Below are 17,378 nucleotides of genomic sequence, written 5' to 3' on the forward strand. Positions count from 1 at the left end.
CCGGGGGAGAAGAAGGGAAGGGATGAGGGGAGGGGCCCACAGGAGCGCGAGAGGCCGCGAGTGACACTCTCGCTGTGAGGAGGCTCCTCGCAAGATGTCGGCTCTGGCCGTGGCGACGGCGGCGGCTGCCACCGCGGCGGCCGTGACCGCGGCGCGCTCGGAGAAGCCCAGCAGCCCGGGCTCCTCGAGGGGCTTCTACTTCAACACGGTGCTGTCTCTCGCCCGCTCGCTGGCCGTGCAGAGACCCGCTCCGCTCGAGAAGGTGAGGGAAGGAGGCGCTGCCCAAGGCGACTGCCCGCTGCTCCCAGTTACCTCAGGGCTGGGGTGGGGGGTCTCGCTTACGTCACCGCGTACGTCGTAGGTGCGGGGGCGGGTCTGCGCTTCGCTCCTTGGACGACCTGCTTACGTTATCTCGTTTCATTCCGTCATATTTGATTTGCAAAACAACCACTGCAACAGAAAGTGCAAACCCTTTAATAATCATCAGCCCTTTAATAATAATAATCAGTGCTAATAATAATCAATGTTTAGGGCTACTCTCATTCCCCCCCAATTTTTTTATTGATTTTCACAAAATTATAGACACACAAATAAACGAACATAAATCATAACCTTATTAAAACTAATCTTATTGACATTGTTAAGTGACTTCCTCCTATCCCCCTAGTTGAATTTCATTGCAAATCCTTTTAACGGTTTTCCAAATCAAAAGTCTTATAAACTTAACTTAATCACTTAACATCTTTCTTTCTTACCAATTCAGCATTAAACATATTAATTCATCACATTACATATTTAAATCCTAAGCCTGGTAATTGCAAGCTTTTTCCAATTAATTTAACTTAACATATTTAACTAAGTCATCATTAAATTTCGTCCATTCTTCCTGGTACTCCTCCTCCTCCTGGTCACGGACTCTTCCGGTCAGGTCGGCTAGCTCTGAAAAATCCATCATCTTCATCTGCCATTCTTCCGCAGTTGGTACTTCTTGCAAGGGCTACTCTCATTTTGACTCAAAGAAAAATCAACATTTTATAGTTAAAATCCGGAAAAGTAAATACAGTAAATGGGCAAAAGTACAAAGATTCGCAAAATGTTTAGGGGTTTGCATACCCCCAGAAAAAAGCACTGATAAAAATAATAATTTCAAGACACGCCTAAAGAATTGCCTCAAGTTTCCTAGACCCCTGATCCAGGTAGGCTTAAGCCTTAAGTAAGGATCTTTCCTGGCCAAAAAGCGGGCAGTGAAGAAAAAGGTGCCTGATTCGGATTAAGTTGATGGATTATTATGCCGAAATGGCAAAAAAAAAAAAAAGGACCGGAAGAATCAGAAATCAGGAAGACCAAAGTTTTAATAAGGCATGGGGGGAATTTATAATTTATTATCTAAAAAAAATCATTGCAAACAGTTAAAATCGTTATTAGGGTTGGAATAACACTTGTAGTTCAGTGGTGAATTTTGGATAAAAGATTTGGATGTGGGAGGAAATGACTAACAATGGGGGACCCACAAAGGGGAGGAGGGAAGTCCAAGAGATTCTGTTGGAATTTCTATGATGTATGTTGGATATGTGATTCTAAAACTTTAATTCGAAAAACCAAATAAGTAAATTTATTAAAAATAAGAAAAGGTTCCTGCTTGGTCTCCGTAGGCGGGGAGTTCCAAGGGGCCTTGGATAAATGGCCAGCTGCAGGGGTGACAATTTGAACGAAATGTTGGGGCTCCTTTGCCCCACATAATGGATCAATGGCAATGCCCATCAACTTTGGGAAGGGGGTGAAGATTGGCTCCTACGGCCCGCCAGGTTCTGACAAATGTGGGAACAGGTATTATGTGGCACCTGTGGTGGGGGCCGGCTCACAAGGCAAGGTGAGGTGACTGCCTCAGACGGCAGGATCCGTAGGGGCAGAAGATCCTGATGTTTATTGCTTTTCATGTAGGTCATCACTCGCCCCTTTTTCTCTGGTGGGGAGTGGTGCCACCATTTTGTGGTTTGCCTCAGGTGCTGAAATATCTTTGGTCAGCCCTGCCTGAAGTGGTGCCAGTTCTGCCTCCAATTGAGGCAGATCTCTTTTTAAAAAAAATAAAATAAAATATGCTTTTCAGGTTTCTACATTTCACTCATGTTACAATCATTTTAACATTTCAAAACTTGACTTCCTTCCACCTCTTTCTGCAGTTCCTTAAATTTATTTTTAATATCTTCTGCATATCCAAATTAACTTACCATATTTTTCCATGTATAAGACTAGGTTTTCCCCCTAAAAAATAATGTCAAAAATTAGGGAGGCGTCTTATGCACAGATATATTTCCCCCCAATTTCTTAAATCTGAGTCCCCCAAAATAGGGGGTGTCTTATACATGGGGGCGTCTTATAGATGGAAAAATACGATAATTTGTTACCAGGCAGAGGGCCTTCTTGGTTGTGGCACCCGCCCTGTGGAACTCCCTCCCACCAGATGTCAAAGAGAAAAACAACTACCAGGCTTTTAGAAGACATCTGAAGGCAGCCCTGTTTAGGGAAGCTTTTAATGTTTAACAGACCATTGTATTTTAATATTTTGTAATTATTATTATTATTGTGTTTCTATTCCACTGTTCCTCCATAGAGCTCAAGGTGGCACATATGGTGCTCCCCCTCTCCATATTATCCTCACAACAGCCCTGTGAGGTATGTTAGACTGAGAGTTGGTGACAAACCTAGTGAGCTTCATGGCTGAGTGAGGATTTGAACCCTGATTTTCCAAGTCCTAGTCTAACCCACTTACCACTACTCCACATGGCTTTCTTGGGAGTCGTAAGGGGAGGGAACTTGAGGGGAACTTGTGGCCCTCCATATGCTCCTGGACTATAAATTTAATCCTCCCTGACCATTGGCCATGCTGGCTGAGGCTGATGCGATTTGGAATTTAATGTCTCGAGTGCCAGAGAATCTTGAAAGACCTGAAAAGACCTCAAAACCTCACTGCTGTGTGAAGGCATCCTTGCAAAGTCGGACATTGGCTCTTAACTGATGAGTTTGGATTAGGGTTGCGTGGTTCAGGGGGCAATATGACATTTGAGCGGTTAAGCCACCTTCTCATTACCACAAGTAGACTTGGGATTCTTGTTACGTACTGACTTTATGCCCGGAATTGGCGGGTCCTAGCAGGCTCAGCTGCTGGGTCCTATCAGTGTCCCAGGGCACCATTCCCAAGCTCTTCAAGGGCCAGCAAGCTTTGGCCCTGATTTACCAAATAGTGCTGGAGGAGACTCTTGAGAGTCCCATGGACTGCAAGATCAAACCTCTCCATTCTGAAGGAAATCAGCCCTGGGTGCTCACTGGAAGGACAGATCCTGAAGCTGAGGCTCCAATACTTTGGCCACCTCATGAGAAGAGAAGACTCCCTGGAAAAGACCCTGATGTTGGGAAAGATGGAGGGCACAAGGAGAAGGGGACGGCAGAGGACGAGATGGTTGGACAGTGTTCTCAAAGCTACCAGCATGAGTTTGACCAAACTGCGGGAGGCAGTGGAAGACAGGAGTGCCTGGCATGCTCTGGTCCATGGGGTCACGAAGAGTCGGACACGACTAAACGACTAAACAACAACAACAACAACAATTGGACCACCAGCCCCTGCTGCACAAGAGAAGTAGAATTGTTCAGTTGGAAGGGACCCTGAGAGTCGTCTAGTCCAACCCCCTGCAATGCAGGAATCTTAACTTGATCATATATGACAGATGGCCATTCAATCTCTGCTTAAACACCTCCAAGGAAGGAGCGTCCATCACCTACTGTTGAACAGCTCTTCTTGTCAAAAAGTTCTTGCCAATGTTTAGTTGGAATCTCCTTTTTTGTAACTTGAATCCATTGGTTTGGGTCCTACCCTTCAGAGAAGGAGAAAACAAGCTTGCTTCATCCTCCATGAAACAGCCCTTTGGATAGGCTAAGCCAGGGGTCAGCAAACTTTTCCAGCAGGGGGCCAGTCCACTGTCCCTTAGACCTTGTGGGGGGCTGGACCACTGGTATATTTTGAAAAAAACAAATGAACAAATTCCTATGCCCCACAAATAACCCAGAGATGATTTTAAAGAAAAGGACACATTCTACTCATGTAAAAACACGCCGATTCCCAAACCGTCTTCAGGCTGGATTTAGAAGGCTATTGGGCCAGATCCGGCCCCCGGGCATTAGTTTGCCTACCCATGGGCTAAGCAGTGGTTTCAGGTGTAAGATATTTTAGATAGTACCTCTGAACTGTAATAGCCATTCAACACAGAAACAGTTCAAGACCTTGCATAAAACCATGCTTAAGGAAACATAACTATTGTGGTGTTTGACAGCATGAGAAACCATGATTTGAAGTGGGTTTGCACTTCATGGTTTGTGCTAATTGTTTTGCTATGGTGTTTGAATTGATAAGCTATGGCCATCACTGCCTCCGGACTGGCTGCTCCTAGCGACTGAAGTGATGAGCAGAAGGAGAATAAAAGCAGACAGCTCAAAACTAATGTGTGCCTAGAAGTTTGGAAATCATGTTTTAGATTCTCACTGGTGGTTGGTGAGTTTTTAGTGGGATGCCTGAACTGAGCGTGCCTGTAAGTGTATGAGGTTAAAAGTAGTGGAGTCTTGAGAAAGCTGTATCAGCAAACAAACAAGGGACATAAATCCATTTTTAAAAAACTGTTCTGTAGGTAATTGAGTGGTCTACTTTTTTATTACAGCTTTTTAGTTGTTTTGCATAGCTTGGCAAATTAATGATATATGAAAGTGGAAGGACTTTATTATAAGATTTACTTTACAAAATATGAAATTGATGGGAAGTTGTTTAAAATGTGTGTTTGTTACGAGGATCACTGAATTGGTTTGAACTCCCAGCATCAACATGTTTTTCTCTTCTATGTTTAATGCAGGGCAACGTCAAAAGGGGTAGTGGTATAGCATGAAGTTAGATATGCAGCATATACAATAGGTCTGTCTGACGGGTCAGGTACGAGCTGATTTCCTTGTTTGTTTTGTTTTAGTGTTAAACAAAACAAAAACCCTGAACAATTTGACATTGTTCAGAGCTCCGTCACTTGTTATGTGCAGATCTATTAGGTAAGGGCAGGCTTACTGGAATCAGATCATGGGTCCTTTTTGGGGTGTGTGGTCTAAACCCCAGAATAATCAAATATATTATGAATCATTAAGGATGTATGATGAATTGGCATATAACGTTTGTGGAAGGCTCTTTTCCTAATCAATTTAATATGATAATTTTAGAAAGAAGTACCTTCAGGTGCAAAACCCTGGCGAGACTAATTTTAGTTTGGGAGAGTACTAATCAAGGAAGACACTTAGTACTCTTATGTAACAGTACTGAAACTACAATTCCTTTTAGAACTTGCAATATAATCCATTTGCCTACTTACCATTACAAACAAGTGGATTATATTGCAATGTTGTAGATCGGGGTAGAGAACCTGTGGCTCTTCAGATATGGATGGAATAGAACTTGCATCATCTCCGATGCGCTGACTGGAGGAGAATTGGAATGGAATATCTCCAGGGCCACAGGTCCCACCCCACTCCTCTCGTAGCTGAAGTTAACATATGCAGAGCATGCCTGTGTATGTTCACTCAGAAGTAAGCCCTGCTGAATTGAGTTGCTCTTTCTTCCAAGTAGATTAAATCGGATTGCAACTTCTGGCAGTCCTGCTTATGTCCCATTGAAATCATTGTGGCAAGTTAGTCACGACAAGCTTAAATCCCATTGAAATCAATGGGACTAACTTTGGCTGCAATCCTGTGCCCTCTCACCCGCGAATAAGCTCCATTGAATTCAGTGGGACTTCTGAGTAAACATGCATAGAATTGCACTGTAACTTAGTCTGGATCCAACATGCTGGGTTCTGTTCAATTCTTATTTCCAAATAAGTTTCTCATTTTTATTAATTCATTTACATATTGCATTTACAGTGGTACCTCGGGTTAAGTACTTAATTTGTTCCGGAGGTCCGTTCTTAACCTGAAACTGTTCTTAACCTGAAGCACCACTTTAGCTAATGGAGCCTCCTGCTGCTGCTGCTGCTGCACTGCCGGAGCCCGATTTCTGTTCTTATCCTGAAGCAAAGTTCTTAACCTGAAGCACTATTTCTGGGTTAGCGGAGTGTGTAACCTGAAGCGTATGTAACCTGAAGTGTATGTAACCCAAGGTACCACTGTATGACGAATCCGTCAGATAAAAAATCAGACTGCAGAATAGCTATTCAGACTGCAGAATAGCACTATTTCTGGGTTAGCAGACTCTGTAACCTGAAGCGTATGTAACCCAAGGTACCACTGTATATCCCACCTTTTTTCTCAAGGTGGTTCTATGGTTCTCCTGCTCCTCATTTAATCTTCACAACAACCCTGTGAGGACAGGTAGGCTAGGCTGAGAGGCCTAAGGTCACCCTGTGAGCTTCACGACCGAGTGGGGTTTTGAACCCTGTTCTCCCAGGTCCTTGTCCAACACTAATTACTATGCCACACTGGCTCTCGGGGGAAATTAGGGCTGCAATCCTCTACACGTATCATACCTGGTAGTATGCTAGGTCAGTAAAGCTGAACACAGTGTGGTTTACCTCCAAGTAAACATGCATAGGATTGCATTGCTGGTCACTTGATTTTTTAAAAACTGATCACATTTTATGCTCTTTTTTAATGCTACTAGGCTATTGAGAATACTTGCTTTTTGTGCACCATGCGACGCCAATCACACACAGAAATTGTTTTGAACACTGGGTGAGAACGAACACAGATATTAATGCTTAAATTTGGCAGGTTTATCTGCTGTTTAATTGTGAAGATTTAAATCCATCAGGCACACCTTATTGGGAAACATTGTGTGCTTTAGCAATAGCCATGAGCATGTAGAATGTGTTGGCTCAGCAATACCAGTATCACTGCATGGTCAAGAACAGTTTCTGCCTACAAAACCGAGCCATGGCTGAATTCTTTGTAATTCTTTGTAATTCTTACAAACATACACAAGTACTTTATGGATCCTAAAAAGCTACTGGTAGAATAAGACTCTATGCATTTTTCTGGGAGTAAGCATCAGTGAACACAGTGGGACTTACTTCTGAGTAGGCATGCCTGGGATTGCATTGTTAGTTTGTTTAGAGGTGGGCGCTTCTGTCCAAGATGGGTGGTTGGTCCCATTGCATGAACAAAACACCTTTTTGGAGGGTCTGAAAGCTGTTCAGAATTGCAAGCGAAAATAAAATAAGTAAATGTTGCTGTAGAGAGCTAACGTGGGTGAAAGGAAAGAGGAAGGATGCAGCTGCCTGGAGACAAATTATTTCCACCTTGTTGTTTGTTTTTCCCCTGTGTGCTTGCATTTCACTTCGCCAAACCCTCCTTAACGTCATTCTCCTCCCATCTGTCTTTCTGATACCCATCTGTTTAATCATTTGATTGTTTGATACTACCCAACAGCCTGTGAAACGGCCCATGTTTGGAACCCTGCTTTATTGAGTTGGGGGGCTCTTTGTTGGTGATGTCCAGGCTCTGAACTCCTCCTTTTGGGAGGCTCATTTGTGCACCCACCCACCCACACCCACCCACCGCTGTTCACCATTAGCCACCAAGGCAAGTCCCTGTTGTTCAGCCTATGTTGACCTTGTGCTCCATACTGCTACCTCTTCTGCTGGTTACCTAATGCTTCTGCTTATTTATTACTTAAAAGATTCATTAAACCACCTTTCAGGGCACATGCCTTAACAAGGAGACGTGTAGGACTCCAAAATGCATTAATATGCAGTTGCCAAACCTGCACATGCACTCAAATCCTAAGACTCATCTCCATCAGCAGGAGTACTTGGGCATGGTTGCTTCCACCCACAACTTTTAAATGGACTCATGGCTTAAAAGGACATCATTTTGTTCCTGTGGTATATAGGGAATGGATGGTGAGATGATTGTGCTACTGATATTTGCAAATGGCTTGCTGAACTTTAGCATGGTGGTATGGAAGGGGCTTAGAGCTTTGGATGAAAATGTCGAGGTCTTTTTAAATCCTTAACGTGTACTGCTGTTGCTGGCAGATGTTTGGGAAAGTATGCCTTTTTAACAATAGATATTTTCACACCCCCTGTTTTGCTTCTTATAGGTACAGAAACTACTCTGCATGTGCCCAGTTGACATCCATGGGATCTTTCAGCTGGATGAGCGTCGTAGAGATGCTGTGATTGCTTTGGGAATTTTTCTAATCGAGTCTGACTTGCAGGTACAATATGCTTCTTACTCTAAAATATGTTTGTTTACTTGACGGGATTTATAATCTGCCATTTCAACAGCTTCCAAAAAGTTCTAAATCCTCATAAAACTAAACAAACAAACAAACAAACAAACAAACAAACAACCCTATAATATAAAAGAGTAGCATAAAAGCAATATACTGAAGCTTAAAGAGCCTGGTAAAACAAAACTATCTACTTGGTCAGGGGTCAGCAACCTTTTTCAGCCATGGGCCGGTCCACCATCCCTCAGACCATGTGGGGGGCTGGACTATAGGTTTTTTTTTGGGGGGGGGGAATGAACGAATTCCTATGCCCCACAAATAACCCAGAGATGCATTTTAAATAAAAGCACACATTCTACTCATGTAAAAACATGCTGATTCCTGGACCGTCTGCGGGCCAGATTGAGAAGGCGATTGGGCTGCATCTGGCCCCCAGGCCTTAGGTTGCCTACCCCTGTTCTTGGTGCTGAAATCACTTCTAGGTAGGTGTTTGGTGGGCCTCCTTGAGAAGTTCTTTCCACAGTCAGGGTGCCACCACCAAGTAAGTGCTTTTTCTTTGTAGCTATTCACTGCATCTCAGTTGGCGGGGACACCCAAAGAAGGGCCTCCATTAAAACTCCTACTGGAATGTTTTAATTTGATCTGTAGCATCAAATTTAGTTAGCGATTTGGCTTTGAAAGGATATTAAAGCTGTGTGGCAATAAACATAATCAGATGGCTGTTCCTTTTCCTCTGCATGCAATATCTAGTTTCACAATCTTCTTGCCTTTGCCTTCAAAACTTTCCATGGCCTTGTCCCTTTATATATCCCTGGGCTTATTTCCTGTTGCATCCTTTCCTGTGTGATTCGGCTCCACCACATACCATTGTCTGAAGATGTCCCACCTCCAGAAATCTCTTTACTCAATTCCGCTTGGTGCCTGGTACTAATTGCCTCTTTGAATGCCTCCTTGCACCCACGTGCTTTATTTCTGTTAAGTCCCTCCTCAAAGCTTGCCTTTTTCTGGGAGACCTTTGTATCAGTCCCCTAATCCCCATGTCTTATCATAACCAAGGCAAAGTCCATGTAATTGAAATAATCACATCTTCTTCCTGTCTATCCACCCCTCCGTTACCTGTATTCCTTTGCTGTTTGCCTGAGTCTATTTTAGATTGTTGACCTCACCACCTTGGGGCAGGAACTGTCATACCGGATATTTGTAAAGCACCATGTACATAGATGGCACTGTGTTAATTCAGTAAATTAATTCAGATGGTTCTAAAATTTCCTCTTTCCATTCCAGCATAAAGATACTCTTGTTCCTTATCTTCTCCGGCTGTTAAGGGGCCTTTCCAAAGTCCAATGGATAGAAGAAAGCAATTCACGCAAAAGCAGAGGTGAGGTTTTACATTCTTGTTGTCAGAATGTGGTCCCTGGTGCCCTTTTTTTGTAAGTAAACGACTAAGTTTTGTAAGTGCAATCCTATGCATACCTGCTCAGAAATAATTCCCATTGAGTTCAATTAGACTTACTCCCAGGCAGTGTTATTTTGGTAAAAAGATGAGGTACTGGTACTCGTATTTTGATAAAAGTGCTGTGGGTGCCAGTGTGAAATAGTTGCCATGGGTAGCGAAGAAAAGCAGTGATGGTATTCTGTACAGTGGTACCTCGGGTTACAAATTTAATTTATTCTGGAGGTCTGTTCTTAACCCGAAACCGTTCTTAACCTGAGGTGTGCTTTCGCTAATGGGGTCTCCCGCTGCCGGCGTGCGATTTCCGTTTGCATCCTGGGGCAAAGTTTGCAACCTTGCAACCTAGAGCAACTACTTCCAGGTTAGCGGAGTTTGTAACCCGAAGATTTTGTAACCCAAGGTACCACTGTACTGGTGCACACTGTCACAAAGCCAGTGTGATAGAGCCAGTGTGGTGTAGTGGTTAAGAGCGGTAGTCTCGTAATCTGGGGAACCGGGTTCGATTCCCCGCTCCTCCACATGCAGCTGCTGGGTGACCTTGGGCCAGTCACACTTCTCTGAAGTCTCTCAGCCCCACTCACCTCACAGAGTGTTTGTTGTGGGGGAGGAAGGGAAAGGAGAATGTTAGCCGCTTTGAGATTCCTTCAGGTAGTGATAAAGTGGGATATCAAATCCAAACTCCAAAAAGAAAGCAGTGCTCCCAGGTAAGTGTGTAAATATGTGGTGGGGATTCTTTTTCAGCCCCACACGACATCCAAACTGGAAAACTAGCACTGTTAACTAATCAGAAGCTGATGCTGCTTTGATATTCTGGTCTATAAGCCATGCTTAAATCATGGTTTTCCATGGGAATATGTAGTTTAATAAATCACAGTATCTTTTTCAAAGGTGTGCTAGCAAGGGCAGGAATGAGGATCGGGCACATGACTAACTCTCAGTCCAATAAACCATGGTTTGTCTGAACTGGACCTTAAACAATTTGTGACTTGTGATGGATTGCAGTTGTTGCTGTGTGCTAGTCGTAATCTTGACGTGTCTTTACCATACTTGTAGGCATGCTTCCGATTCCAGAAAACTTCAGTTTCTGTTTGGTGACTTTGTTGTCAGATGTGGCTTACAGGGATTCTGTTCTGAGAGAACAGGTAAAATTCATCGGGGAAATGGGGCATGCATGTCTTGGGTAGTAAAATAAACATTTCCTGTATTAATCACAGTTCCATAACTTGTGTATCAACAGCTTTTTTTAAAAAAACAAACAAACCTGGAAAATATTTATTGACTAAGGCAGCTTAAGTAATGACATTTGAACAGATATATAAATTATTAAATAATAATCTATGAAACCAGGAGTTGTCTTCCTTCTTTTTCTCTGCCCCCCCCCCCCGCCAGGGAATTAATAGTACAAATCCTTCTAAATGTTCTCATTCTTCAGTGTATTAATTACACTAAAAGCTTATATGGAGCAACTCAGGAGGGCTTCTAAAATGCGGACAGTTTACCAAACTTTCTCCCTTCTGCTGGCAATTCCTTTAAGTCAGCAGCCTTTTTAGCAGTCTGTTTAGGGAAGTTTTTAATGACTGATGTTTTAAATGTATTTTTAATCTTTTGTTGGAAGCAGCCCAGGGTGGCTGGGGAAACCCAGCCAGATGGGTGGGGTATAAACAATGAATTAATACTATACTATACTATACTATACTATACTATACTATACTATAAAAGGTAAAGGTACCCCTGCCCGTACGGGCCAGTCGTGTCCGACTCTAGGGTTGTGCGCCCATCTCACTTAAGAGGCCAGGGGCCAGCACTGTCCAGAGACACTTCCGGGTCACGTGGGCAGCGTGACGAAGCTGCTCTGGCGAGCCAGCACCAGCGCAGCACACGGAAACACTGTTTACCTTCCTGCTATAAAGCGGTCCCTATTTATCTTTCACTTAAGAGTGCTTTCGAACTGCTAGGTGGGCAAGAGCTGGGACCGAAAGACGGGAGCTCACCCCGTCGCGGGGATTCGAACCGCCAACCATACGATTGGCAAGTCCTAGGCTGTTTTAGATTTTAGATGTCCTAGGTTTTACCCACAGCGCCACCCGCGTCCTATAATTCTATACTATAATTAATATAATTAATATAATATAATACTATAATTCTACCATGCTGTAAAAAGTTGCCATGATGCTGATCATTGCAAAGTTCTCAGACCATTACAGACAGTTTTGGTGACTTTACATACATTGATTTCATTGACACAAATGACAAATAAGATCTAGTAGACTCTAGAATCCTATCATAGTAGAGTCAATAAGATCTACTTTTTTGTCCCCTTGTATATCAAGCAGCAATTGATTGCCCATATATGCGAAGGGTGTGAATTATCATATTTGAGGAAAGTGTCCCTGATAAGAGCCCCCTTTGGAAGTGTTCCTTCACATGTTCACTGAGCATCAGCTATTCGTGTGTGGGCTTTCCATTCAGACCTGTTGCCAAATATGCAGAAGTTAAGAGTGGGGCTGCTAGGTGTGGTAACATTGGTGGGTTGGGCCGGCGGGTACAACCCTGTTCCCTCTCCACACATTTTGTTAACATGTAAAGAGCACCAATGAAATTGGGTGTAAAGGAAATTGTTTTGTAAATGGTTATTTCTTATACAGTGGTACCTCGGATTAAGTACTTCATTTGTTCTGGAAGTCCGTTCTTAACCTGAAACTGTTCTTAACCTGAAGCACCACTTTAGCTAATGGGGCCTCCAGCTGCTGCTGCGCCGCCGGAGCACAATTTCTGTTCTCATCCTGAAGCAAAGTTCTTAACCCGAGGTACTATTTCTGGGTTTGCGGAGTCTGTAACCTGAAGCGTATGTAGCCTGAAGCGTATGTAACCCGAGGTACCACTGTAATTCTGTTGTCTGGGGATATTCTGGGAACTTAATTTTAAATATTAACGCCCCCCCCAAAAAAAACCTGGCTGAAATTAAAGAGTACAGTGCTAAAATTCCCATTCTATCTTAGTGTTGAAATTCATCCCATCTGTAGATTTTAAAAATGCCTGTTTTGATTATTTTAGATTTTAGAGGCAATTTTGCAAGTGATGCAGGTCCTCCTGGGAATGTGCCAGTCCCCAGAAATCCAGGATAAAGGTATTGAAAATGTTCCAGTAGGTGCTGCTGTTTTTATTATTACAAATGTAAATTCAATTGTGTGCTCTCACTCTCTGGTTACCTTCATGCTGTATGGTGTACTTCACAGTGGGCTGATTTCCCCTGAAACCTGCTCCCTTGAGGTTCCTCAGAACATTTCTGAGTGGAACTTGTGGTCCTTTGTTCTTGCAAATTGAGAGTGTGGTTCACCACAGAACCCTCTTAGTGGCTTCTTCCTTTTTTCTGTGTCCAGATTCCTCCCTCTTCTGTCTCTTGGATTCACCACTGTGCACAATTAATACAGAAATTACTCCTCCTCTTTCCCTCGGTACCATGCTCCTTTATTCACCTCATCAGACTTCCCTTTGGCTCTTAGGAACTGAGGTTGACACATTTCTTGGACTATATCACCCCTGACCCTTGGCCATGCTGATTGGGGCAGATAAAAGCTGAACTCCAGCACCAGACTGGAGAAGGCTGATACGTAGGCTCAGTTTAGATGTACCGTATTTTTTGCTCTATAAGACTCACTTTTTCCCTCCTAAAAAGTAAGGGGAAATGTGTGTGTGTCTTATGGAGCGAATGCAGGCTGCTCAGCTATCCCAGAAGCCAGAACAGCAAGAGGGATTGCTGCTTTCACTGCTCAGCGATTCCTCTTGCTGTTCTGGCTTCTGAGATTCAGAATATTTTTTTTCTTGTTTTCCTCCTCCAAAAACTAGGTGCATCTTGTGGTCTGGTGCATCTTATAGAGCGAACAATACAGTAACTGGAAACCATGGCTTTCCATTATGTAAATAAGCAGAGCTGAACCTTGGATTTACATGCCCCCATTCTCTGTCCTTTTTCATGGAAATGGGAAAAAGATCAGAAGCATCTTCTCTTTGCAGTTCCCTGGAAAAAAATGTTCCCGTGGCTTGTTCAAAGTCTACTTAGTGCAGGCATAGGCAAACTTGGCCTGCCAGATGTTTTGGGACTACAGTTCCCATCATCCCTCACCACTGGTCCTGTTAGCTAGGGATCATGGGAGTTGTAGTCCCAAAAAACATCTGGAGGGCCGAGTTTGCCTATGCCTGACTTAGTGAAATCAATTCAGGTTCTGAAAGGGAACCAGACAGGGGGCCTTCTCAGTAGTGGCACCCTCCCTGTGGAACGGCATCTCTTCAGATGGCAAGGAGATAAATAATTGCACAACTTTTAGAAGACACCTGAAGGCAGCCCTGTATCGGGAGGTTTTTAACATTTGATGTATTATGTTTTTAGATATTCTGTAAGCCGCCCAGGGTGGCTGGAGATACCCAGCCAGATGAGCGGGGTATAAATAATAAAGTTGTGGTGATGATGAGGATGAAACCCCAGTTTGATTCTGATTTTGCTCTCAGTAAGTAGAATGTAAACAAGCCACAGTACCATAAGTTCAAATGTAACAGAGAACTGTGGTTTGCTTGAAGGCAGAAGCAGTTGCTTCTGATTTCCTTGCAGCTGCAAAAGAAGGAGATAAATGGTGGGATTTGAGTCTCCCTGCAACACATTTGCAAAGCAGGAAAAGGAATGGTTTCCAATGATGTCTGAGCTGGGACATTGTGACGGTAATGGTGTTTAAAAACCAATGTTGCATTTTCCAATTGGAAGAAGCAAACTTTCAGAAGCCAAAGATAAATGGACTACTTTGTTTTCCAGAATATTTATGCAAATACGCTGTGCCATGCCTGATTGGAATTTCACGAGCGTTTGGGCGCTACAGCAACTCAGAAGAGTCTCTCCTGTCAAAGCTTTTCCCTAAAGTTACTCCGCATTCCCTCAGAGCCCCACATGAGTTGGATGGTATTCGTCGACGCTCTTTTAATGACTTCCGGTCGATACTTCCACATTCTCTGCTGACCGTCTGCCAAGAAGGATCTCTCAAGAGAAAGACCAGCAGCGTATGCAGCATCACACAGGTTAGTTCAGTTGCTTTTGGAATAAAAATAACCTATCACCTCTTTTCTGAACCATGGATTAGTTTTTAGTATACAGGATATCACTGAATTTAGTTTTCTTATTTCGAGGGGTATACAGTCACACCTCGGGTTGCGAACATGATCCGTCCGGGAGGCACGTTCGCAACCCGCCACGCCGCATCTGCGCATGCGTGTGACGTCATTTTCCTCTTCACACATGTGCAAGTGCTGAAACCCGGAAGTAACCCGTTCCGGTACTTCTGGGTTCAGTGCGGTCCGCAACCCGAAAACGCTCAACCCACAGCATTCGTAACCTGAGGTATGACTGTAATATGAAACATGGGCCTTGTATTTAGAGAGGGCCCATAACCTATGGAAAGAGCACATGTTTTGCATGCAGAATGTCCCAGGCTCAATTCCTGCCATCTCCAGTTGGGAAAAGATCAGTATGGCAGGTGATGGGAAAGTCTCCCAGCCAGGAGAACCACTGCTAGTCAGGGTTGACAATATTGGGCTAGATCATGCATAGGCAAATCTGGCCTTCCAGATGTTTTGGGACTACAATTCCCATCATCCCTGACCGCTGGTCCTGTTAGCTAGGGATCATGGGAGTTGTAGTCCCAAAACATCTGGAGGGCCGTGTTTGCCTATGCCTGGGCTAGATGGACAGCTTCCATTATTGGCATCTTCTCCAGAAACAGATGTATTCATGATCTCAGAAACTCATTGTAAATTCCACCTAGCCTCTCTGTGTTTAAAGAGCTGAGGAAATTAAAGCAGAGATTTTTTTACACCTGGAAGTTTCTAAGGGATGAAACACTCATTATATATCCTGATGGGGTGGGTTTGGCCACTGATTCTAATTACCATTGGGTAGTACAGTCGTACCTTGGTTCTCAAACGAATTGGTACGCATATGCTTTGGCTGAAAACGCAGAAGTGTTCTGGTTTTCTAATGTTCATTGGAAGCTAAATGTCTGACATGGCTTCTGCAGCTTCCGATTGAGTACAGGAAGCTCCTGCAGCCAATCGGAAGCCGCGTCTTGGTTTTCAAACGGTTTCGGGAGTTGAATGGACTCCCGGAATGGATTAAGTTTGACAACCAAAGCACCACTGTGTTTCAGATCTAATATTCAGTGTGGAAGTTATATAGACTCTTATAGAGCTGTCTGCAGGGTGAGGAGTGTGGGCTTATCCTTATGGGGCTGTTGTTTTTTTCAAAGATGGAGTGGAATCTTTGTTTATATGCAGGCCTGAGATGCTTAGATTTGCTGGAGGTTTTCAAAATCCCATCAGCTTCAAGGAAATTGGGCTATGGCTACTCTTCTGGAAATTTCAATTATAGTATGTGTGGGTTTTTTTTATATTTATGAAAAGTGACCTCTCCATGACCGCATTTTGTGTCCATTGCTACAATTCAGGTCAGTCCCGAACGTGGAATTCCTCCTCCCAGTTCCCCCGGAGGCACTACTGTCCAGTACTTTGAAGGTATGTTTTTGCTTTTTGGTGTAAATTATTTTGGATAGGGGCGTAATAAGAGCTATTGACCAATTTATGGTATGACTTAAAACAGTTGTCCTGCAAAGAACATTCTAGGGGTGATTCCCACCATCGAGGTTAATAAAACAAATACAAGCAACCAGATAAATAACACAGCCTAAAAATAAGCAAACAATTGCTAAGAGCAGATCAATGTCAATTGTTCTTAAAGGCCTGAGATAGCAAGTCAGGCTTTGCTTGGTGTCTGAAAGGTCATGGCAGTGACAGGCCCATTATCTTTGGGAAGAGAATTTAACTATCAAGGTTTCACCTTAGCCCAAGTAGTCGTCTTTGAAGGTGGAGAGGCCCAGGGCAGAGCTTCTGCTGAAGATCTTGGCTGATGGGCAGGATGGTATGGGGTGGCAGTGGTTAAATTTATGCAATTTATCCAGTGCCAAGGGCCTTCTGGCGGTTCCCTCACTTTGAGAAGCAAAGCTACAGGGAACCAGGCAGAGGCCTTCCCTGAGTGCTCACTGGAAGGACAGATCGTGAAGCTGAGGCTCCAATACTTTGGCCACCTCATGAGAAGAGAAGACTCCCTGGAAAAGACCCTGATGTTGGGAAAGATGGAGGGCACAAGGAGAAGGGGATGACAGAGGACGAGATGGTTGGACAGTGTTCTCGAAGCTACCAGCATGAGTTTGACCAAACTGCGGGAGGCAGTGGAAGACAGGAGTGCCTGGCGTGCTCTGGTCCATGGGGTCATGAAGAGTCGGACACGACTAAATTACTAAACAACAACAACAAGCATGCATAGACTTAGATTGCACAGCAGCAGTCCAAAGTTTATTTACCTCTAAGGAAGTTTCCTTGAAATCATTGGGACTTTTAAGTACGGAAAGATAGGGTTGGACTGTGGGCTGCTTTTTTCCAGCATTCTTTTGGTTTTAAGGGTAGGCTATAGCCTTTGGTTGCTTCCCATGTTTTTAGCTGCAAAGAGCTTTGTTGTACCAGCTAACACGTAATTTAGAAGATTAACCAGACTAATCTTAAAACAAAAACAGATTGTGTTCAGCTTTGCTAAAATGCCTAATGAGAAAGGAGGGGATCTTAAGTTTTATTGCGAGTGCA

General features: G+C 43.6%; 1 protein-coding gene across 1 annotated transcript in view; it reads left to right on the top strand.

The window, feature by feature from the left end:
* Position 1: 1 nt before the first annotated feature.
* PI4KA (phosphatidylinositol 4-kinase alpha) overlaps positions 2-17,378 on the top strand; it is a 93,454-nt gene continuing 76,077 nt past the window's right edge. Inside the window, exons 1-7 of the mRNA XM_028710583.2 lie at positions 2-262; positions 8,120-8,236; positions 9,536-9,629; positions 10,758-10,846; positions 12,759-12,831; positions 14,509-14,768; positions 16,190-16,256. Coding sequence (XP_028566416.2) covers positions 95-262; positions 8,120-8,236; positions 9,536-9,629; positions 10,758-10,846; positions 12,759-12,831; positions 14,509-14,768; positions 16,190-16,256 — 868 coding nt within the window. The 5' untranslated portion in view covers positions 2-94. The remainder of the gene's footprint in view (positions 263-8,119; positions 8,237-9,535; positions 9,630-10,757; positions 10,847-12,758; positions 12,832-14,508; positions 14,769-16,189; positions 16,257-17,378) is intronic.

This window comes from Podarcis muralis, chromosome 16 (assembly GCF_964188315.1).
Source record: "Podarcis muralis chromosome 16, rPodMur119.hap1.1, whole genome shotgun sequence".
NCBI classification, from domain to species: domain Eukaryota; kingdom Metazoa; phylum Chordata; class Lepidosauria; order Squamata; family Lacertidae; genus Podarcis; species Podarcis muralis.